The 23,010-nt window shown below is 45.3% G+C and overlaps 1 protein-coding gene across 3 annotated transcripts in view; it reads left to right on the top strand.

Moving 5' to 3' along the window:
* The window catches only part of LDLRAD1 (low density lipoprotein receptor class A domain containing 1), a 132,605-nt gene that overhangs the window by 909 nt on the left and 108,686 nt on the right, over positions 1-23,010 (top strand). For all 3 annotated transcript variants that reach the window (XR_015307510.1, XM_086952513.1, XM_086952507.1), the window contains exon 3: positions 10,322-10,465. Coding sequence is in view for 2 of the 3 variants with exons in the window: in XM_086952513.1 (XP_086808639.1) it covers positions 10,322-10,465 (144 nt within the window). In the remaining variant the exon portion in view is untranslated. The remainder of the gene's footprint in view (positions 1-10,321; positions 10,466-23,010) is intronic.

Below are 23,010 nucleotides of genomic sequence, written 5' to 3'. Positions count from 1 at the left end.
TGTTATACTGTTACGTCTTGTGCTTTCTGGCAACTTTCAAACCTCAATTTGCCTTCCTTCTTCCCCTGTTCGAAGGCAGTGCTGCCCAACCTGTCTTAGTTTCTTTAACCCATTAGCCACATGTGTCAAACATAAGTCCATAAGGATCTGATCCATGCCAGATTTTCAGGCTATCCACATAAGACCAGTTTGCATCCAATGAATCTACACAATACTCATCAACATAGTCAGTGGTTGTAATGAAGATCCTTCACGATTGGCTACACCTGTTTTGATCTGTGGTCTTCAAACATTTTAGAGCTCAATTACGAGTCTGGCGGTCCATGGACTGCCACACTCGTGGGGGCATGGCAACAGCGGTTTCCCGACGTCCCTATTATGATTAGGGCGGTTGGACTGCCATTGTCCCGCTGCATCCGACGGGGAACCGCCATTACCTGGCGGTGTTGTTGCACAGGTCAGGAGGCATCAATATGCTTGGCAGGACAGCCGCGGTACTGCCAAGCATATTAGGAATTTCATCTCCCCCATGGTTTTCATGGTGGTTCCTCCTCCATGCAAATTCTGGCGGAGAGGAAACAAAGGGAGCCCGCAAGGACCTCCTTCTGCCTCTACGCTCTGGGGTGCATGCAGGAGGGCACAACATGTGCCCCCTGGGGGCATGCACCATTGATTAATGCCAATGTAATTATAATCATAGGTCTACATATCTAAAACATATTACATTTAATGTGCATTGGATAGACATTTTATATTCCTGGGGATTCTTAGAAATAGCACACGGCATATATTACAGCAATTTCTGCTGTTCGTCATTGTTTGTACAGGACATCCCTCAGAATCTTCGATTTTCTCCTGCAAATGCTTTCTTTTTAAGAGCGCATTGGTATAAACTTCATATATTTTTCATTTAGGTATCTCCTTTCCCCCTAAATATGTTTATTTATCCAGATATACGTTTTCAATTGCAAATCTATAGTTGCCAATGTTGTTAAAATAGCAGTTTCATTGCAACTGGATATTTCAGCTTACTTGAATACATTGTTTAATGTTTGTTCTAGCATAGTTGATATCTTGATATTGCATTTATTATTTATAAACAGTAAACACTGTTTCACAGAACCTAAGTAGATGGCAAGGCAGAGAGGCTTCTATATTGTTTGTTTACTTGAAAACATTTACCAGTGTCCAAGCAGAGTTTATAAACTATATTTGAGCACTATTAGCTAGAGAGGAACCTTCACTCCAGAGGTAGACGGCTGTGGGCCAAGGGCGGCACAGACATAAGCTGTAAAGACTTTTCTCTTTCTGAAGACTAAAATAAAGCACATTGAAACACAGACAGAGTTATCAGCCAGGAGATTCTATAGCTGCTGAGTGCTGAGACAGAAAACCTCAGTTGGCTTTTAACGGAGCACTATCTTTGTTGTTCTACTGCGGTATGTGGATGAGAGCAAGGGCATCTAAGACACTCACTTAGACTTTTTCTCAAGTCACTGACGGTGAGTAAAAGAACCTCACGCTGCGCCAGCCTCTTTCCTCCTCTGTAGGGGTCTTCGCAGTGCTTCCAAATTGACCGGACAGGTGGCATGGAGTACAATTTAAACGATGAAGAAGGCTAAAAAATGAGGGGAAGGAGAGTCACCTACAGAAGCCCTAATCTGATTGAAGCCCCCTATTTCTGCACTGTGACACAGAAAGCATGTGACCTTCTGCCAGTGCTGAGAACCAAGCTGGTGTTTTCTGGGAACTCACATTGCTAGAAGCAGGTAATGGGGTTATTTTCGTCGGACGTGAGGGGTCATTGTGTGTTGAAGGTGAAAGGCTGCCTTATTATCTCAAAATTATACTCTAAAAAGTATTGTGAGGGGCAGCATTTGCAAACAGTATGCCCTCTTGATTCTTCAAACCAGAACTTGAGCAACCACAACGGCGGACTATAGAAGCTGCACTTCACTCTCTGTTTTATTTTTCTGTTCTGATCTTTTTAATTCCATACATAACATTCAGCCAACTCGTTTCGTTCAATTGGCTAACTTTAACTTTATCAGAAGAATACATAAAGGAGGAATTTCATGAACGTGCTGTACGCATTTTATTGCGCATATTCCGACAACTCAGTGATACTTTGAAAGCCCTGATGAAGTTCAAGTTATCCAATTGAACGAAACACGTTTGCGGGATGTTTTGTATGGAATTAAAAAGATCAGAACAGAAAAATAAAAAGGAACACCTATCCTTACGACTATTTTCTTCATTTTTTGGATAAGAAGGTTATTGCTATCCTCTTGATTGTGACGGCTGCTAAAAAGCATTATGGCGTGTGTAGGACCATAGACTTACTTCTTCTAATACCAATAGTCCGAATGTCTGTGGTCTCCCAGTCTGTCTACACAAATGAATTGTTGTGTCCGTGGATCAATGTCTATGAGTCTCCTTGTCACATTGTAAGTGGCCTTTTGTAAGTTTCAGTGTCAGTGGCCCTGTGTCCCTCCATCCCTTGGTCCACAGTCAGTTTCACAGTATTAGCCTCCAAATGTCAGTGTCAATCACAATGTTGGTGTCTCCAAAAGTCAATGTATCCATATCGGTACCTGCAATCCCCATGTCCCTCTGCCAGTTTCATTGTCTTGTGACATTGTCCCAGTGCCAAACAACCCATCCCAATATCATTGAATTGTACTAGTGTCACCATCCCATTGTCAATGGTCCTGTGTAAGTCTAACTGTCTCAGTGTCAATGCCTCATGCTTTCTGTAGCTGTGTGACAGTGATGGACGTATCAATGTCGGTGATAGTGATTCCGTGTCAGGATCAAACGCTCTGTGGTTCTGTGTCAATGTAGCCATGTCAGTGCTCATGTCAGTGTCTTAGTGTCAGTAACTCTATATTGGTGCCTCTGTCAGTATTTATGTCCAAGTCGTGGTACCCAGTGTCTGTGTCCCCTTCCCTGATATTTTGTTCTCTGTCAGTGTTGATGCTCTAGTGTCTAGTCCCAGTGACCAGTCCCAGTGACCCTGTGGCAGTGTAACTCTGTTGGTACCCTTGTTTTGTGTCACCTACTAGGTCATTGTCCCTAAGCCAGTGTTACCACCTGTGACTCAGTCTCTCTTTGTCCCCCCCTGTTTGTGTTCCAGTGTCAATGCAAATGTCCCGGTGTCCCCCATCTACCTGTGTCCCAGTGTCAGCGCTCCAGTGTGCGTGTCCCAGTGTCAATGTCCCAACACTAGTACTTCAGCGTCATTGTCCATGTCCCAATGTAAACATCACAATGTCAATGCCCCATATTAGTTTCAGTCTCTCTTTGTACAAAGTCAAGGTTACTATGGTAGCAACCCTCAGCATTGTTGCCATACCCAATGCTCATGTTAGTTTCCCAGGCTCAGTATCAATGCCTGTGTCTCCATTCCCGTGCTTCCATTTCAGGGCTCTTGTGTTATTATTCCAGCCTCAATGTCCCCATGCCAGTACCGTTTGTCAGTAGCCCCTTGTTTTGTTCCCATAGTTAGTGCCCTTGTGCCAGTTTTCCCTTTTGTGTTACTTTCCTTGTGTTTTGCCCAAGCTTCTTACTGTCACTATCCTACTGCTTCTATGTCAGTCTCCCATTGTCACTGATCATTCATTACCATTGTCTCAGCAATAATGCTAGTGTGCTCTGTCAGTGTTCCAGAGTCACTGTCCCCAAGTCAATATCCCCATGGAAGTGTTGGTGTTCCAGTGTCAGTGTCCAAATATCTGTATCCCAGTTGCAGTGTGTAAAAATGACCGAAGCTGAGTCACGGGTGAAGGATAAACAAGTTGGTTTATTCAAAGTGATAGCTTAACTCCTTGCGTGCGGCCCCGATTTCCCTCCGGTAATGGACATTCCAGAACAGGGTGTGGTCGTGACGGAACCATTCCGTCATCAGCACAGCTCAACCGTGACTGATGACGGAATGGTTCCGTCACCAGCATCGAAGGGGTTAACAGATAAGGACCCCAGCCACAGCTGGCTTGCCTCAAACGCCCCGTCAAGAGTCTCCCGGCGCTCGCCTTGGAACGCTCTCTACAGTGACATTCTAAGTGACGTCACTGCAGCGCATTCCAAGGTGGTGCAGAGGGCAGGGGTGACCCAAGCAGTGGCAGTCCCAGCAGATCGGAAGATACCACACATCCCCCTACCCTACAAACTTTAACACATGTAATATCGGAAACAAAACACCAACATGGTGAGCAATTACATAGCCACATATTGATCCAGATGTTTGGGGCGCCTCACCACCCTCTGACTACTTCTGCGTGAGGCATGAGGTTCTCCACAACACACCCTCGCGGGTAGGCTCCCTTCCCCCCGGATCGGCTCCTCACCCATGACCTCTACATCGATGACCTCGGGAGGGAGGTGGCATTTAGCCACCCTTCCTAGATTCCATATCTTCCCCTCCTGGGTCTTTACCGCATTTTTGAACAGTTTTACAATCTTCGTTGGTTTAGTGAATTCAGACCAATGCGCTCTGCCTGTAGGTGCTCTGATTCTTACTGTGTCCCCTACCTTGAACCCAACCTCTTTCACCGAGTGTAGCCTGTCAAACCTTTCTTTCCTCTCTAACATGGCTTTGTGCTGCTTGTCCAGCCCTTGAGTTTCTCTAGTGTGCCCTGTCCACCCCTTCTGCCACCCCATCCAACCTGGTGATAGCTTCGTGTTAGGCTTCCTAGCTCTGAGTAGTTCGAAGGGGGTGATCCCCGTTCTTTGGTGAGGAGTTAGGCGATACGCCTATAGACGTTTTCTCATCTCCTCTTTCCAGTTCAGACCATTGGTTCTTGCCAGTTGGATGCCTTCTTTGAGCGTTTTATTGAATCTTTCTACCATTCCGTTGGTCTCGGGGTGGTGCAGTGCGCAACGTTTGTGCAAAATCCCATTGTTCTCAAGGAATTCCCCCATCTCTTTCGAGCAAAGCTGTACCCCATTGTCCGTCAGCAGACTACTTGGTAGACCTTCCCAGAGAAACAGTTCTTGCAGGAACTCAATGACCACTTTTGTGGTTATTTCAGACACTATCTTCACCTCTGGCCACCTGGAATACAGGTCCACAAGCACAAGGATGTAGGGCGTGCAAAGTTCACCTGCAAGCGGCCCTATTATGTCCAATGCCACTTCTTCCCAAGGCCCCACAGGTGGTGGTCTGCATTGCATGGGAGGTGTGTATTGTTTCAGGACTTTGTCACTCGTGGTGCATGGTATACAGTCCCTGACTTTTCTCTCAATCATGCTGTCCATGTTTGGCCACCAGTAGTCTTCCCGCATTCTCTGCTTGGATTTGGTGATGCCCAAGTGTCCCTCGTGGGCAAGATCGATAAGATATTCCCTTAACACGCTGGGAGAGATCAGCCTTGTGCCACGGAACAGACACTCATCGATTTTGGTGGGGCCACACCGATTATGGTGTCCTGGAGCTCAACTTTAGGCTGAATGCCTCTAAACGTTATCTTGTGTCCCAAGAAATCAAGCTCCTCACACCTAATCCTGCATTTTTCTCTCTTCACCGTTAAGCCCTGTTCCCTGAGCCTCGCCAGCACTTGTCTTAACCTGTTGTCGTGTTGTCTGTTGTCTCCACCAAATATGAGCACGTCGTCTTGGTAACACAACACACCAGGGATGCCGCTGAGAATGTTACTCATCAGTCTTTGGAAAACCGATGCAGCCGAGACTAGGCCCGAATGGCATCCTCTTGAATTTGTAGGCCCCCATGGGTGTCACGAACGCCATAAGCTCTTGGAAATCCTCGTGAAGTCTGATCTGAAAATAGGCAGAGGTTAAATCCAAAGTCGAGAACACTTGTGCTCCTTCCAATCTGCTCATCATTTGGGCGATGTTGGGTAGCGGAAACTTGTCTACCACGACCTCTTTATTCAGTGCCCTGAGGTCTATGCACAAACGGACTGAGTTATCCTTTTTCCTGGCTGCGACGATCGGTGCCAGCCACTCTGTTGCTTCCACAGGTTCAATCACCCCTAGGTTGCACAGTTTCTCAAGCTCCGCTCTGACTGCTTCTTGTATGGATATAGGTAGGTTTCTCACCTTTGCCACCACTGGCACAGCATGCTCCTTCAACTTTATTTTATGTGAGTAATTCTTGAGGCACCCAAGTTCCTCGCTGAACACCTCCTTAAATTCTTCTTCAATGTTACCAGACCTCACCTCTATTTCCTGCACTAAGATTTGTGGGGTTTTGTTAGGGTTGAGGTACACTCCCAGATCCTTTTGTGCTTGCCAACCTAGTATGTTATCCCCTACTAGTGATACATATATCTTGGAGACTGTTAATCTGTCTTTGTACCCCACCGTGCCCCAAAAGTAGCCCTTCATATTGATGGGACGATTCCCATAACCTCCTGGCCTGATATCCATCGTATTCAACTTTAGTTTACCTTTTTTCACACCTTCAAATTCCTTAGCATTGATGATAGTGATTTTAGAACATGAATCGAACAGCGCTTCTAAACCATTCTTTTCTATTGTTATGCTGTCTTTCGAATAGCTAACTTGTCCATCCTGCACTTGTAAAACAATCTCATCACACACACTTGTAGCACATTCTTTTCCCTGCTTCTTGTATCCTTGACCACTCCTGCAGTACTGTCTGAAGTGACCCTTCTTACCACACTTACTGCAAGTATATTTCAGTGCGGGGCAATTCCTGTCATTCGCCATGTGTCCTTGCTTGCCGCATCTATAACAGTTACCTTTAAAGCTCCACCCCCCTTTGCTCTCTGTTTGTTCTCTCTGCACCTTCTTCTGCTCTTTAACCGCTAACACTTCTTCGCTTTCTGTCACCACTTCACTCACTTTTACCTTATTCTCAACAACCTTATTCTCGCTGTCTTGTTTTATCTCATTCACACACAGCATCATATGTTCAACCTGCTTGGCTATGATCAGTACCTCCCTTAGCGGAGGATCATCTTACAGCCATAATTCCTCCCGCACACGCTCTGTCCTACATGTCAATACAAACTGGACCCTGATCCTTTCTTCACACGCGCCACCAAACTTGCATGTGGCAGCTAATTTCCTTAACTCTGAAACAAAATCTTCAATAGATTCCCCTTCCTTCTGACCTCTCTTGCCAAAGTATTACCGTTCCATAATGGTGCTAGTCTTGGGAAGGTAATGCATGTCAAGTTTTTTCAAACTAACTTCAAATTCATTCAAACCCCTTGCCTCCTGCGCACCCAGATCCGGGAGATGGTCTAACACTTCTTCGCCTTCTGCCCTCATGTAGTACGCCAACAACGCTATTTTCCTTTCTAGACCTAAGTTTGGCCCACATACTGTTGCGTAATTGAGGAAGACTTTCTTCCATTTATTCCATTTCATAGCAGGTTTCCCAGGGTTAGCTAAGAAGAAAGGTGGGGGCGTCACGTTTTGCATATCTGCCTAGCTATACCTTGCGTGCAAATTTATGATGACCCAACACCCCGCAGATCCCCAACCAGCTAACCCCTTAACCTGAAAGTGTCTCAATCTAGGTTACCCACCAAGAATATTGTATAACGACTTTTCTAGCAAAGTACAACAGTTTTATCTAAGCGTTGGGGCTCTGTCAGACTAGGATCATTAGTTTATACAGTGGCGAAATATTCCTATTTGATTTCTAACTGAAAGTCTTTCCCTGTAAATGAAAGTTTCTGGCAAACCTTTCCTGTGCGCCTTGGACTGACAGGAGACAGCGCAGTGGGGAAGGTATGAGCTCTCTTTCTCCCTCTGCCATCAAAATCACCATATGTGCCTCTACAGTAGGACCCCGGGATGTTTCAATGCAGGGGTAATCCTTATCGCAGCAAGGCACTACCGCTTTCCGCCGTTAATTCCAGTCACAGTCCTGTCCACAGTTCCTTCAGGATCGTGAGTTTCCTCCAGGTCGCGCCACGGCCACTGCGAAGCCCTTGCTGCGGCTGCTGAAACCCCGCCAGGCGCAGCACCGCAGTCACTTTCCTCTGATGAACGTCCCCGCAGCCCTTCCGATGTTCTGAGGAGATGTTCTTGTCACACTGCCTCCCCATGGTAGCGCTGTAATCTCCCTCCGGCAGCGCACCACCACAGACTCACGTGGATCCTCCGCTTACGCCGCACCTCACGCTACTATGTGTTCCGGTTCCACACTAGAAGCGTCTCCCCGCAGCACCTCCTTACTTTTTTTCATACACTTCCAGGACCCATCCTTGCCAGACTGTGACTTAGATCTCCTTGCCTCCTGCGCACCAATCGTGTGGATCACACCAGGCAGCAGCTTCGAATCGACTTCCTCGTTTGCTTTATCTTGACTTGTTTTCAGAATTCGGTGCAGTCACATAAAATACAGTTTGCCGCTCCACTAACATTATTAGCAAATATAGTCCGCTCTCCGCTGTCAGTTCCTGTTTGACACACGGATTACCCGACACCTTCTTTCCGGGTTGAATGCGTTTATTCTTCTCGAGGCTGCACTCTGCACGCGTTGGTTCGAATCCCATCCTTGTCGCCAGTGTAAACATGACCGAAGCTGAGTCACGGGTGAAGGATAAACAAGTTGGTTTATTCAAAGTGATAGCTTAACAGATAAGGACCCCAGCCACAGCTGGCTCGCCTCAAACGCACTGTCAAGAGTCTCCCGGCGCTCGCCTTGGAACGCTCTCTACAGTGACATTCTAAGTGATGTCACTGCAGCGCGTTCCAAGGTGGTGCAGAGGGCAGGGGTGACCCAAGCAGTGGCAGTCCCAGCAGATCGGAAGATACCACACAGTGTCCTTGAGTAGGGGGTTGCCATGTGATTGCTGGTGCACCGCTGTCAGTGTCCTAGTGTCAATTTATATGAACCATGTCAACATTCCAATATTACTATCCGCAAGTCAACGCCAGCGCTTAATTTGAGCCAGTGGTTCCCGATGATCGGCGCTGCACTTAGTCTACCACATGGTGGCACTCTTTGTTTAATTTAATGATAAGTACAACAACAGTTATTTATTAATTTAATATACATTAGAAATTACTAATATCTGCCGACCAGACCATTTTTATAGCTTAGGGAGGCCTGAAATAGTGTGAATTGTCACACTTGTAGGAGGGGGATGGTTAGTAGTTGTGTTGGTACTGTCATTGGCAGCACTGGTAGGTGTAATGGGGTGGTGTAAGCTGCAGTGATCTTGTCGTGAGGGCCCTGGTACTTATTTTATTTTACAAATTAAGCTCTGATGTCACCAAGCCATTGCCACTTCGTCAGTATTTTAGTGTCTCAGTGTTAATGTCCTTGTGTCAGAGGCCTTTCAGTATCCACATGTCAGTACATTAGTGTTGCATCACCAGTCAGTTTCCCTGTGTCATTACCTGTGTTCTGTCTCTGTCCTCATATTGTGTCCTAGTGTCACTATCTGTCAGTAACATTGTTTTAGCATCCCTCTTTGAGTGTTCCAGTGAAACTTTCCTGTGACAGTGCCCCAGGATTGGGTGTATGCCCTAAGTGAGCGTTCCAGTCTCGCTGTTCCCATGTCCATATTGGTTGTCCTGTTTACGGGTCCTCTCGTTCAGTGTCCTATTGTGAGTGTGGATTTGCCTGTGACAGTGCCTGTCTACCAGTGACCCTGAGTCAGTGAGCTCCTTGCTAGTGCCCTCAGATCAGTACCCCTTAAAAGCATTGCCATAGCCAATAGTTCTTGTGTTAGCAGCCACTCTTTCGGTTTTGTCAATGCTTGTTTTGTTTTGCAGGGTTTTGGAAAAATTTTATTTTTGGAGAAGCTGCCAGGCAGTGGGAAAAAAACATTAGCTAAAAACAAAAATATTTTTGGGTCTCAAAAAGCATACATTGTCAGAGTAGTCCATGGCATTGAAGGGAACTATGTTGTTTGTGGACGTGCTCGTTGTGAAAGGATTGAATGCTGTCACTCAGTTAATTCAGCCAATGGTTGAAGTGGGCTAACCCATTGCCCCAGGATGTATGCTGCAGCGGGCAGAAGAAAATTTGAATGGCTCAATAGAAGACTGATGGATGAAGAGACCTAGCTGAAAACTCCTAAAAATATATTTTACCTATAATCTTTAGTCAGGTCAAAAGATCTTGGCTAACGCCAGACCTAAACATCACTGTTTAACATGATGCTGTGCTCCACTGTGTATATCAAAACTTCTTAAAGCGTGAAGGGTCTGGCACGACTAAAAATGCAAACAAAATAAAATTACATTTCTTAATTCCAATTTGTATTCTAAAGTTGCTTTTAAGTTATCTTGCTGGTTCATTACTAGAGAGCAGCTGAGCTCAAATCGCCATTCCTGGACGTTTCATGCATTAACCCATTTCTGTTTCTCTTAGAGGACTGTTGCAAGAGCTGCAGCAACCTTGGATGCTGCTCCAGACGATTTATCTGCATCTCTGCAGTGGTGCTGCTGGTACTAGCAATTATCGCTGTTGCCATTGGCTGTGCTACTACATTCGGAATTCCAGCGCGAACTCCAGGTCAGAGAAGTGCTCGCTTCCTTACCTATTTACTATGGTTGTAGCACCGACATTTCGATTTCACTGTGCATGTTACACACATCGTGCTTTCCTACTCCATCGATAACAATGGAAACTCAGGGGTGTAACTACCAGTGATGCAGCCGGTGCCATGCACCAGGGCCCACGGGTGGGACCCAACTACAACAGCCCGTGAGCTCTGAGAGGGCACCTGAATAATCATGCTGGAGTTCCCGAGCACTAGTTGAACAAGCATTTACAATGCAATGGTCTCGGCATTATTAAAGGTAGAGCTATTGGCATTGCTCATGACATTTTTTTTTTTTAAATCATAAATAAATGGCATTGTCATTTACATTGCCAATAGCTTAATCGTTAAATAAATGGCATTGTCATTTACATTGCCAATAGCTTAATCGTTAAATAAATGGCATTGTCATTTACAATGCCAATAGCTTAATCTTTAAATAAATGGCATTGTCATTTACAATGCCAATAGCTTAATCGTTAAATAAATGGCACTGTCATTTACAATGCCAATAGCTTAATCGTTAAATAAATGGCATTAGCATTTACAATGCCAATAGCTTAATCGCTCGCAAATGCATGACCTATTACATGACCTATTTTCAATATTGAAACCCAGCAGCTGCTCGCTAATATTGAAAATAATCTCTGTGATCCGTACCCATTTCTCATATGTGAGGTCCTGTTTTGATCTTAAAAAAACTTTTTTATGGATGTTGCATAAAACAAACACATTTCTTTGCAAAATGTCTGTAATAAACTCTCCCACATCACTCACATTAAAATTAATGAAAGGAAAACGGTATTTAAAACAATCTGTTGAAGAATTATTCAAGGTCATCAGGGCAAGACGCTGCAGAACAGCAATGGCTCTATCAGGACCCCCCTGAAAGCCAGGGGCCTTGGGCCAGAGGGCAGTTTGCCCCTGTCTTAAAACGTCTTTGCTTACACCATATCTGCAAGACCATGAAAAGCCACGCCAAGTGGCTTTGCGTTGCCTTGTACTTATGGTTTAGCTCTCTGCGCCACCGAGCGTCATAAAAAGTGATGCAGTGCCAACGCCAGTGCTTTTAAATACGCCCCATGGTATGGAGACTATAGAAGAGAACAGCTTGGTGCCATATGTTAATAAACAAAGCACTGAGGGGTTTCATATTTTTTGATATTTTTGATAATTGGCATGAGAACTTACCAGCAAACTGTGCCTCCCACCGCCACCCCGTAAATATTGAGTAGAGTTTGGATGAATAATAAAAATACCAGCCCTGCCAAGTGTCACATATCTTGTGTTATAAGAAAGTATTTTGTCACGTACCGCATTACCACAATTAAAAACATTGTCACGCAAATAAGCTTAGTAAAAAGACCAACGGCACCACCCCAGGAAGAGACGCACTAGTAATGTAATACATAATAAAAAAGTGGCCTGCCAGTGCGCTAAAAGTGTCTTGCTCTGCCTAAGCCTCTGACATTTTTCTCTCACAATAGTGAAAATGAATCAGGCTCCATTATCCGGCATCAGATCTGAAGAAAAGCGCGAAGGGCCAGACCCAGTTGTACAGCCAATCCACCAGGTCAGCCAGCCAATGGGCGGCGCCTCCTCCCCCCCAGCCAGAACAGATTTAACCGCTTCTGACCCAGGCAGTCGGACAAGGGGCGAGCTGAGCTGACTCAAGTTCCAGGGGGTTTCTCCGCTAATTTAGTGCCGGGGCTAAAATCAACTCCCCTTCCCCAGTCTCATCAGGACACTTCTTCCCTAAGCGACTTGTCTCCCGGCCCCAGTTGTACAGCCAGACCCCTGCCGCCCCTGGATGATAAGTCAACAACTTCACCTGACCACCAGGTGTGTTTGTTAAGTGTTGGGTGGGGGCGGGCACAGTGTCCATCCTGGCGCGCGCAAATATTTAAATATTAAATAGCTATTAAAAAGCGCCACCCCAAATCACCAGTCCAACTACCCGGAATGTGAGCCGCCAGGAAGTAGATGCTGCCTCGGAGATCCGTAATGTATGACTGGCCTGGGGACGCAAAAAAAGGTGACATTCAGGGAGATTACAGACAGACAATGGAGTCGGATATGCTTAGTTAGAGCTCCGTTGCTGGCTCCCATTTCCCAGCTACTAACATCCGACACAGCAGGTTCTCGGGACCAGTGACCTGCTCCGTAGTGGGGCTGCTGCTTGTGCGCTCTGGCTCCCGCTCCGTACCTGCGATCCTGTACGTGTCTTCGGTCTGGGCCGGGCTGCCTCCGCCTAACTCCCCGGCCATTGCGAGCTCTGTTGTAGTAATGCAGCAGCAGGGGCGAGGACTCGGCGACTTCTTGGTGCGGCTGTCGTCGTGAAATGGCATAAAGAAAAGCGCCGCCATTTTCAGATTCGGGGTCGTGTTCTGCTGTTCAAAAGAGGCGTGGGAAAAAGTGGAAAGAACAACAAGGAACACGCCCCCGAATATGAAAAAGACGGAGCCTATTTGGAGGGACGTCTCTCTCCTCCAATGGCTGGCCTCCGTTTAGGGAGCCAGCCAATAGAGGAGAGGCAAAAAGAGGAGGCGGGAGAAATAGCCATCTAAGCAACATAAGATCTCGGTACTTCCGGTTCTGCCTTCGGCAGATCAGATATTACCTCGACCTAATAAAGGAGCGTTAAAATGACTTTCAATTTTGTTTTTCTACTGTCACATTTATTGTGCGTTCAAAGACAGTCAAATGTCAGTGTAGTCTTCTGTCAAATTGTTGCTTATTCTTTTAACATGGAGACTGGTGTTTACTTCTCTTTTTGCTTACTGCAAGGTGTGAAGATTGTGTGTTAATGTTAATGTTAATGTTAGTATGTATTTGTAAGCGCTCGTACGCCCGGGGGCTTCATGGCGCTGTAGGAAGGAACGAAGCGCGTAGGTCACAGTAGAGAGTAAGCAGCTCAGCAATGCGCCTGAGAAAAGAGCCAGGTTTTCAGGGAGTGTCTAAAACTGAGGATGTTGTCATTCAGTTTCAGATGAAGGGGAAGTGAGTTCCAGAAGCCAGCTGCAAGATGGTCAAAACAGCTGCCTCCGAGACGTTTCCTCTTGTAGGATGGGACGGTCAGAAGGGATTTGTGAATGGACCGGAGATTGCGGGAAGGGATGTATCTCTTAAACATGTCTCTAATGAATAGAGGGCCAGAGTCATGCAGAGATTTGAATAAAATACAACCAGTTTTAAAAGCCACACGCTGCTCCACAGGCAGCCAGTGTAGCTGTTTTAAGCCAAGTCTAACAGACTGCCTCTTAGAGAGATTCAAGAGAAGTCTAGCTGCCTGATTCTGGACCAGTTGAAGGCGTTTTAGCTCTCCAGTTTGAAGCCCAAGATAAAGGCTGTTGGAGAAGTCTAATCTGGACAAAACCAGGGAGATGACAATCTGTGTGAGGGCAGCCGGAGAGAAGAAGCAGGCGATTTTCTTAATTTTCTTCAACTGGAAGAAACTAGCTGATACAACTGCTCCTACTTGTTTTTTTAGGGAAAGGTCCTCGCTAATATAAATTCCCAGGCTCTTAACCGAGGAAGACTTGGATGGAGGGGCTCCCATACTGGAAGGCCAAAAGCTGGGGTTCCAACTGAGTGCACTCTGTCCAGGCAAGACCAGTTCGGTCTTGCCTGGGTTAAGTTTCAAATGATTGCAGTTCATCCAACTCAAAATGTGGGACATGGTGTTTTGGAATTCGACCACAGAGTCCTTGGTGTTCAAAGGGAAAATGAGCTGCAAATCATCTGCATAGTTGAAGATGGTAACTTTGGCTTTTCTAAGGGAGTACAGAAGGGGACGTAAATACAAATTAAAAAGCAAAGGTGATAACGATGAACCCTGAGGAACTCCGCAGGTGGTAGGTATAGTAGGGGCAGTGAAGGATCCCAATCTAACAGATTGAGTACGGCCAGTGATAAATGAGCGAATCCAGCTCAGCGCAGGGCCCCTGAGACCTGCCTGCTCGACACGGTCGACCAAGATGGTATAGTCGACCGTGTCGAACGCAGCAGAGAGGTCCAATAGCACCAGAGCCTGATGGATCCCTTCGTCCGCGTTCCGCCTCAAAGTATTCTGCACCGAAAGAATAACCGCCACAGTAGAATGGCATGGGCGGGAGCCAGCTTGGTTAGGTGCAAGATACTCTGATTCTTCCAAAAATTTGGAGATGCTGTTGCAGACATGAGCCTCCAAATATTTGGCACAGTAAGGCAACAAAGATATGGGCCTATAATTTTGCGGATCTAGCGGGTTGGCTCCTACTTTTTTTAGCAGGGGAATAAGAAGGGCTTTTTTAAATTTGTCTGGGACTTTACCCTGAGTGAGCGTTCCATTCAGCATAGAAAGTATACCCGCAGGAATGCTGGTTCCCACTTCTTTCAGAATGTGATGGGGGCATATGTCTTCAGGGGAACCTGATTTGACCTTGGCAAGGAGTTTGGATAAAATGGTACTGTCAACAGGAGGGAAAAGTTTCAGGGTCGCAGTGTTATAAAAGGTGTCAGCCAAAAGGAGGGGGGACTGAGTAATGGGGATGCTTTGTTTGATAGTTCAGATTTTGTCAAAGAAAAATGAGTTTAACGAATTGCAAAGCTCCTGAGTGGGGACCACCGGGAGAGAAGTTCTATCACTGGTGATCAGATTCTCCACGATATTAAACAGTTCTTTAGATTTATTGTGGGCGTTAAGGATTTTTTTAGAAAAATAATCGGTTTTATGTTTCTGAATGAGTTTTTGGTAATCCTTTCGGGCCTTACAGTAGTTAGCTCTATCTAGTACAGAGTACGCTGTTCGCCACTTACGCTCCATTTGACGGACTTCAAGTTTAAAAGTTTTCAAAAGAGGTGTAAACCACCTATGAGCGTCATTGGGGCGGGAGCGGGGAAAATTGGTGCACGGAGCGTGGACGTCAGCTGCCTGAAGTAGCCACCTAGAGAAGGCTTCTTCCATTTCTTCAATGTCCTGATCCAAAGGAGGGAGGGAGGATGTTAAGGTGCCGATAAGAGCAGGGATGTCAACATTCTTCCAGATTCTGGTTTTACCTCCTATCTGAGACGGAGGCTTCCTACTACTTTCGATAGTCATGGTAAAGTTGATCAAAAAGTGATCTGACCAGATGCAGGGCGTGATGGAATTGATAGCCAAGGGGATGTTCTGAGACCAGATTTGATTGAGGCTATGCCCTTTTGCATGGGTTGGGAGGTATATCTGTTGGGTGAGGTTCATGTCTAAAAGAGTCTCTTTCAGCGCGGCTGCCTGAGTGTCTAACTCAAATATTTACAACAAGGGGTGGTGAGGGACAGAGTCTCTGAATTAAGCAGAAAGCTCTCACCCAGTCAAGAGATCAGGGCTAGATCCAACACCGTTTTTTAGCTCACTGCACCATCCCAGTTTCAGAACCTGGCTGTATGCAAATTAGTCTGTTCCTGTCCCAGTGCATGATGGGAACAGGGCAAACCAAACTACAAAAGCCAATTCTTACACTGGGAAGGAAACAAGCTCCCGGGGACCGGTTTCTGGCATTACAGCCGTCTTCGGCCCGGTTTGCTTGAATCCTGATGGTGCAATGAGCAAGGGTCTCACATCTGAGAATACCCTTCCACGCTTAGGGTGGACAAAAATATTTACAACAAGGGGTGGTGAGGCACAGAGTCTCTGAATTAAGCAGAAAGCTCTCACCCAGTCAAGAGATCAGGGCTAGATCCAACACCGTTTTTTAGCTCACTGCACCATCCCAGTTTCAGAACCTGGCTGTATGCAAATTAGTCTGTTCCTGTCCCAGTGCATGATGGGAACAGGGCAAACCAAACTACAAAAGCCATTTCTTACACTGGGAAGGAAACAAGCTCCCGGGGACCGGTTTCTGGCATTACAGCCGTCTTCGGCCCGGTTTGCTTGAATCCTGATGGTGCAATGAGCAAGGGTCTCACATCTGAGAATACCCTTCCACGCTTAGGGTGGACAAAAATATTTACAACAAGGGGTGGTGAGGGACAGAGTCTCTGAATTAAGCAGAAAGCTCTCACCCAGTCAAGAGATCAGGGCTAGATCCAACACCGTTTTTTAGCTCACTGCACCATCCCAGTTTCAGAACCTGGCTGTATGCAAATTAGTCTGTTCCTGTCCCAGTGCATGATGGGAACAGGGCAAACCAAACTACAAAAGCCAATTCTTACACTGGGAAGGAAACAAGCTCCCGGGGACCGGTTTCTGGCATTACAGCCGTCTTCGGCCCGGTTTGCTTGAATCCTGATGGTGCAATGAGCAAGGGTCTCACATCTGAGAATACCCTTCCACGCTTAGGGTGGACAAAAATATTTACAACAAGGGGTGGTGAGGCACAGAGTCTCTGAATTAAGCAGAAAGCTCTCACCCAGTCAAGAGATCAGGGCTAGATCCAACACCGTTTTTTAGCTCACTGCACCATCCCAGTTTCAGAACCTGGCTGTATGCAAATTAGTCTGTTCCTGTCCCAGTGCATGATGGGAACAGGGCAAACCAAACTACAAAAGCCATTTCTTACACTGGGAAGGAAACAAGCTCCCGGGGACCGGTTTCTGGCATTACAGCCGTCTTCGGCCCGGTTTGCTTGAATCCTGATGGTGCAATGAGCAAGGGTCTCACATCTGAGAATACCCTTCCACGCTTAGGGTGGACAAAAATATTTACAACAAGGGGTGGTGAGGGACAGAGTCTCTGAATTAAGCAGAAAGCTCTCACCCAGTCAAGAGATCAGGGCTAGATCCAACACCGTTTTTTAGCTCACTGCACCATCCCAGTTTCAGAACCTGGCTGTATGCAAATTAGTCTGTTCCTGTCCCAGTGCATGATGGGAACAGGGCAAACCAAACTACAAAAGCCAATTCTTACACTGGGAAGGAAACAAGCTCCCGGGGACCGGTTTCTGGCATTACAGCCGTCTTCGGCCCGGTTTGCTTGAATCCTGATGGTGCAATGAGCAAGGGTCTCACATCTGAGAATACCCTTCCACGCTTAGGGTGGACAAAAATATTTACAACAAGGGGTGGTGAGGGACAGAGTCTCTGAATTAAGCAGAAAGCTCTCACCCAGTCAAGAGATCAGGGCTAGATCCAACACCGTTTTTTAGCTCACTGCACCATCCCAGTTTCAGAACCTGGCTGTATGCAAATTAGTCTGTTCCTGTCCCAGTGCATGATGGGAACAGGGCAAACCAAACTACAAAAGCCAATTCTTACACTGGGAAGGAAACAAGCTCCTCATTGAGTGTCTAACTCGGCAGAGTCCAACCAAAGGTTGAGGTCACCCAGCAGCACAATTTTTTTGGGAGAGATTATTAAAGGGGCAAGCTGTTCTGCTATGGATGCCGCGAAAGCGGGCATATTTTGAGGGGGGCGGTATATGAGGATCATAAGTAATGTTCCGCTATTATTATCCATTTTAAAAATCAAATTGTCTGATCCTGTGAGGTCAAGGGACGGTAAAAGAGAGACTTTATGGGAGTTGCGAATAATCGCAGCGACCCCCCCGCCCCTTTTATCAGCGGGTCTGTCAACATGCAGAATATAGTAGTCGGAAGGAACCGCTGCTAAAATATCAGGCAGGGAGTCTGCATTGAGCCACGTCTCCGTGAGGAATAAAATATCTAGTTGCTCGGTTTGAAGCAAAAGAAAAATGTCCATGTGGTGTTTAACCATGGACCTAGTGTTAAGGTAAAAGCATTTGAGAGTAGTATTTAAGTCAGGAGAGGGTGGGGAAGAAAAGAGAGGGCTTGGCCTAGAGGTTTTATCAGTAGTGAACTCTGACTTCAGAATACCATAGGTGGCAGCACGCTTCAAAGCATAAGCAGGTGGGGCGGGTCCCGCGCTATTAGAGGGTCTAAGTAGCAATAACTCAGAGGATGAGTATTTGTATATTTGACCAGGGATTCTGGCCCCGAGCCCCGGTCTGCCACGGACGGGCGCAGACGGGCTTGACTTATGCGCGACTTCGGTGCGCATTCCTCGCGCCCGCTGCGCTCCTGTATGCACATTGGTTTTAAAGCCTGCCTCCCGGGAGGACTAGACCGCTAGATCCGGTCCAGCCCCACCCAAGATGGCGGCTCGCCTCACCCTCCACGCAAACGGCACCAGCCGCGATGGAACAGGGCGGGCTGCAAAGATTCTGTCAGTACAGTCGGTAGGTGAAGAAAAAGATTTTTTACAATTTAAAATGAGCGTAAAATATTTCTAAAGCTCTGGCGCCTTGATCGCGCCAGAGCTACAACAATATCTACCAGTGACTGCGCTTTTACCACAAGTTATTCACAGAGTTCCAAGAGGGCCAGGTTGCTGCCACCAACCAAGCGTTCTCTGCAGGCTCTGTATCAGGAAGCGTTTTAAAGCCTGCCTCCCGGGAGGACTAGACCGCTAGATAGTGTGAAGTGAAATATGTGAAAATCTTGCTGATGTTGAAGAAAAAGCTGTAGGGTGTTGTTTTCTTCTAACAAACAGCATTTAAATACTCATAAATAATCTGTACAGATATTTCAAAATAAATAGAGAAGAAAGCACTTTTTTCTAATTCTAAAGTATGATGGAAACAAAGATTGTAATAGATTCAAAATACATCGCCACTTTACTTAGTGATGCACAAATGACAAATATATATTTTATATATATTGATCAGTAAATTTGTACGCTTGGAAAATATGCTGCCTATATATTGTATCTAAAGGGGGCATTAAATGATGCTGGTCTTTGCCACATTTACTCCATGTCTTTGAAGAACGCTTCCAGTGGCCCTGCAGTACCACATTTTTGTGTGTCTTTGAAGGAAGCTTGAACTGGATGTTCCTGCAGTACCACACTTGTTTCATTGTCTTTAAAAAAAACTTGCACTGGCCCTTCAGTTCCATGTATTTCAGGGAATATTATAATGCCCTTGACCAGTGCTATCTGTCTTATGTGTGTGAGCTAGAAACCCCCTGCATGTCTGTTCCCTTTGCTCTATCTATTTCTGTGTGTTTTAGGTCTGACCAAAAGTTTGAGCTTTCTCACAAGTGTCATGTTTTCTCAAACTTAATATATAATCTTGCCTAGAGAAAATGGGCTTTAAGTAAACCCACTTCAGTTATTCATCAGACAATGTTATACACACATTAGTCAGCCCTTCATAATAGCATACATATAATCATGCAATATATCCGACCTCTTTAACCATTTTCTTTGTTGCCAGTGTTTGCCCCTGCCCAACGGACAACCACTGGGCAGAGCCAAACACTTTAAGGTGTCAGGTAGTCTGAGTAACAGCACTTTACCTGACTACTCTGTTTTACTCTTCACTCAGAGAAGTCCGACCTCAAGAGATATTTCCTTTAGTTCATCCCCCAGCAGCTCACCTGCAAATGCAGACTAGTCTAATTGCAGGGACAGCGCAATTACACACATCGCTAGTAGCAATGGCAGCAGAGCTGCTGGTATGAGCTCTGCTACTACTGCTACCGGACCACAACCTTCTTATGCAGAGCACCATACATCACTGCTACAAACTTCAAATTGCCACCATCTTGAAACAGTATTCTGTATACTTTATCAGTTTCTACTCTTCCAATACGGCAGACCAGTGTGAAACTTTACTTTTTATTTTTCTTATTGAAGCACATGTCCTCCATATTTGATTGGCATAATTTTTCTTTTCTTTTTCTATCTTTATTTCTTTAGCATATGTTTGCACTTCAAGGAAGACCACCACCTTGTTTTCTACAAGGCAAGTGGATCTTTTTTGATGCAATGAAACTTCCCCACAAAAGTCTGCAATTATCAGACTCACATACTATGTAGTGTTGGTCCAACTGTGGCTGATGGGAGATTAGATAACCTCAGTGGGCATTTAGTCTTCAGTACAACTTACTTAAAGAACTTTTAATTACACTAGTTGACCGATGTAATAGATATTCACACTGTAGCTCCTCTGCCACCGCCTTACCAAACCTTGCTTCTTCCTATTGAGAATTGTACCTGTGTGTGAATAGTGTGCTTTTGTGAGTGCAGAAAAGCCACCATGATGTGTGAGGGCATTGTGAGGGATATGTCAGAGTGAATGCCTGACTAACACTGTCTTTCTGAGTGTTCTAGAGGTTGAAAACTGTGCCTGGGTGAGTACAGAGTGAGGCATATACCTATGTGAGTGCAGTGTGAGGGACATGGCTCTGTAGGGGCAGAAGTGTGACTGCGAAGCTCCTACATGTTATGTCTTTGTTTGTTGCACTTTACAAGGGCCAACGCTTTTGGCTTTGGTAATGCTTTTTAGGATAGTGACTTTGTAGAATGCAGTGCAAGGAGTGAAAATATAATAGTTAGTATGATATTGACCGTGAGTTTTGATGTAACAGATGCAGACTATCAAAAAAGGTTGAGGAGTGACGGAGCAAATGACAGACTAAGATATAACCCTAATGAGGGGGCCCAGACACTTTACTTGCTCTAGGGATCATGGCAACCTAGCTATGCCAATGTGGAAACCTGTTTTTACTCAGTTTTATATGTTGTCTCTTACAAAACCATTTTGAATTAAAATAAATCTTCATAGGAAATAAAATCTCTTTCTTTAGAGTACAAATGTGGTGGTTTTTCCATACCAGTATTGTTGGTACTTGCTGCAACCTCCACGGATTAGTACTCCATCTGAATTAGGAGCAAGGACCAACATCTATAAACCACATAAGAAATCTAGGGATTATCCTGAATGACAAGCTCAAGGGGATAGCTCACCTCCTTCTTCCACTTCCTATGCATGCTGCGACAGAACTTTAAATGCTTACCTCAGAAGACTAGACGTACCATCACGCAGCACTCATAACCCACAGGCAGGACCAGGGCAACTCTCTCTACGCCGGAATCTCCAAACAACTCCCGAACAGACTGCAGACATTCCAGAACCATGCTGCACGCCTCATACTCGGCCCCAACATCACTCCAGAGCTCAGGAAGCTTCACTGATTCCTCAGTCACATGCACAGCCAATTGAAACTTCTCAAGCACACATACAAAGCCCTACACAACACAGGACAAGAATACCTGAACAGCTGCATATACTTTAACCAACCCACCAGACACCTATGCTCTGCCTCACTCTCACTCGCACTCACGCCCCGCATCCACAAAAGTAAAACTGAAGGATGCTCTTTCTCCTACATTGCACCCAAGACAGAGAATTACCTCCCTCGACACATCCGAGCCTTCTCCTCAATTCTTGACCTAGTACAGTCAGGACGCGACGGGATATAGGAGAGAGCGGGTTCTCCTTCGGTTTGGAACTTATCAGGTTTCCATATACCGTCATGCCATTGGATTAATTATACTTTACGGTACTTTTAGGAAAAGAGAAAATATTGTGGTGCTTAATCGCACTACACTCACCGTCTTTACAAGCAGGTGTTAACGTTATAAGGAAAGTTGCGGTCAACATCATTGCAGTACTATGAGACCATCACTTACTGCTTGATGGATACATTACTTGGTCAAGAATCAGTTATCCTTTTGCCTTTACAAAGTCTAAGGGAAGACAAAAGAAGTGTTGGCAGCTTTGTTTTTGGATCTATCATCGTAAGAAAATAAATTCACGTCTTTGAAGATATCTAGTGATGTGGACTCTGCTTTTTCTGGAAACTTGGAAACTTGGATTGTCTTTTATGCTAAATAATTAGCACATGAATGTTGGCTCCGTATACTTAATATAAGGCCATTATTTTGACTTGTAATTCAGACGTTTAGATAAATATGAGGGTGTGCTGAATATTGCTTTCAAATTTGTATTTTGCTACGCAACATCGATTTTTGTGTTTTTGGCACCTTTGGGTAGTAGGTGCTAGAAAAATCAGAATAGCACCCGACAACATTGGAAATATACATTTTAAAGTGATTCACACTATAAATGTTAATCTAAAGTGATCATTTGATGTGCGGTTCTATCTGTTTGTGAGGGGAACACTACTACCTGTTTTTTGTTAATAATACAAATCAACATAACAGGATTGTGTGATTGTTTTTTCACACTTGCATTTCCTTCTGATAGATTCAGCCAAGTCTACTTGTCAAGATTTATTTAGGCAAGGAAGGTCTTGAAAAAAGGCATACCATGTAGAAGTCTCCATAGTGAGCCTCATTTCCAAGTTAAATATCTGGACTAGAAGGTATTTACCTCACCTGGTAAATACCTAACCCGGGGATAATGACATTTACTGGTTGTGGTAAACAATTCACCCTATTCCACACACCTTGTAATCATGGCCTTTGATTGGACTTGGTGCGATTTTAAATAAAAGGAAGATGACATATTCAATATTGTCCTGACTTCTTGAAGGCTAATAAGCACATACCCTGATTGTTACATGAGAAGTATGATTATGTAAGTGCAAGGGTCCTTCAGAACATACTCTTGCTCAATCTGGCTATGTAAAGCCAAAGAGTATGCCATTCCTATCAAAGAAAATGTAACAGAAAGTGGTCGGTGGTCAACTGAGAAACCAGATCGGGATCTGATTGCTCAGGAGCAATGGCAGTC

Source organism: Lissotriton vulgaris, chromosome 1_1, assembly GCF_964263255.1.
Source record: "Lissotriton vulgaris chromosome 1_1, aLisVul1.2, whole genome shotgun sequence".
In the NCBI taxonomy this organism is placed as follows: domain Eukaryota; kingdom Metazoa; phylum Chordata; class Amphibia; order Caudata; family Salamandridae; genus Lissotriton; species Lissotriton vulgaris.
Note: the sequence above shows the minus strand (reverse complement) of the source record. Positions and strands in the feature narration are given on the sequence as shown.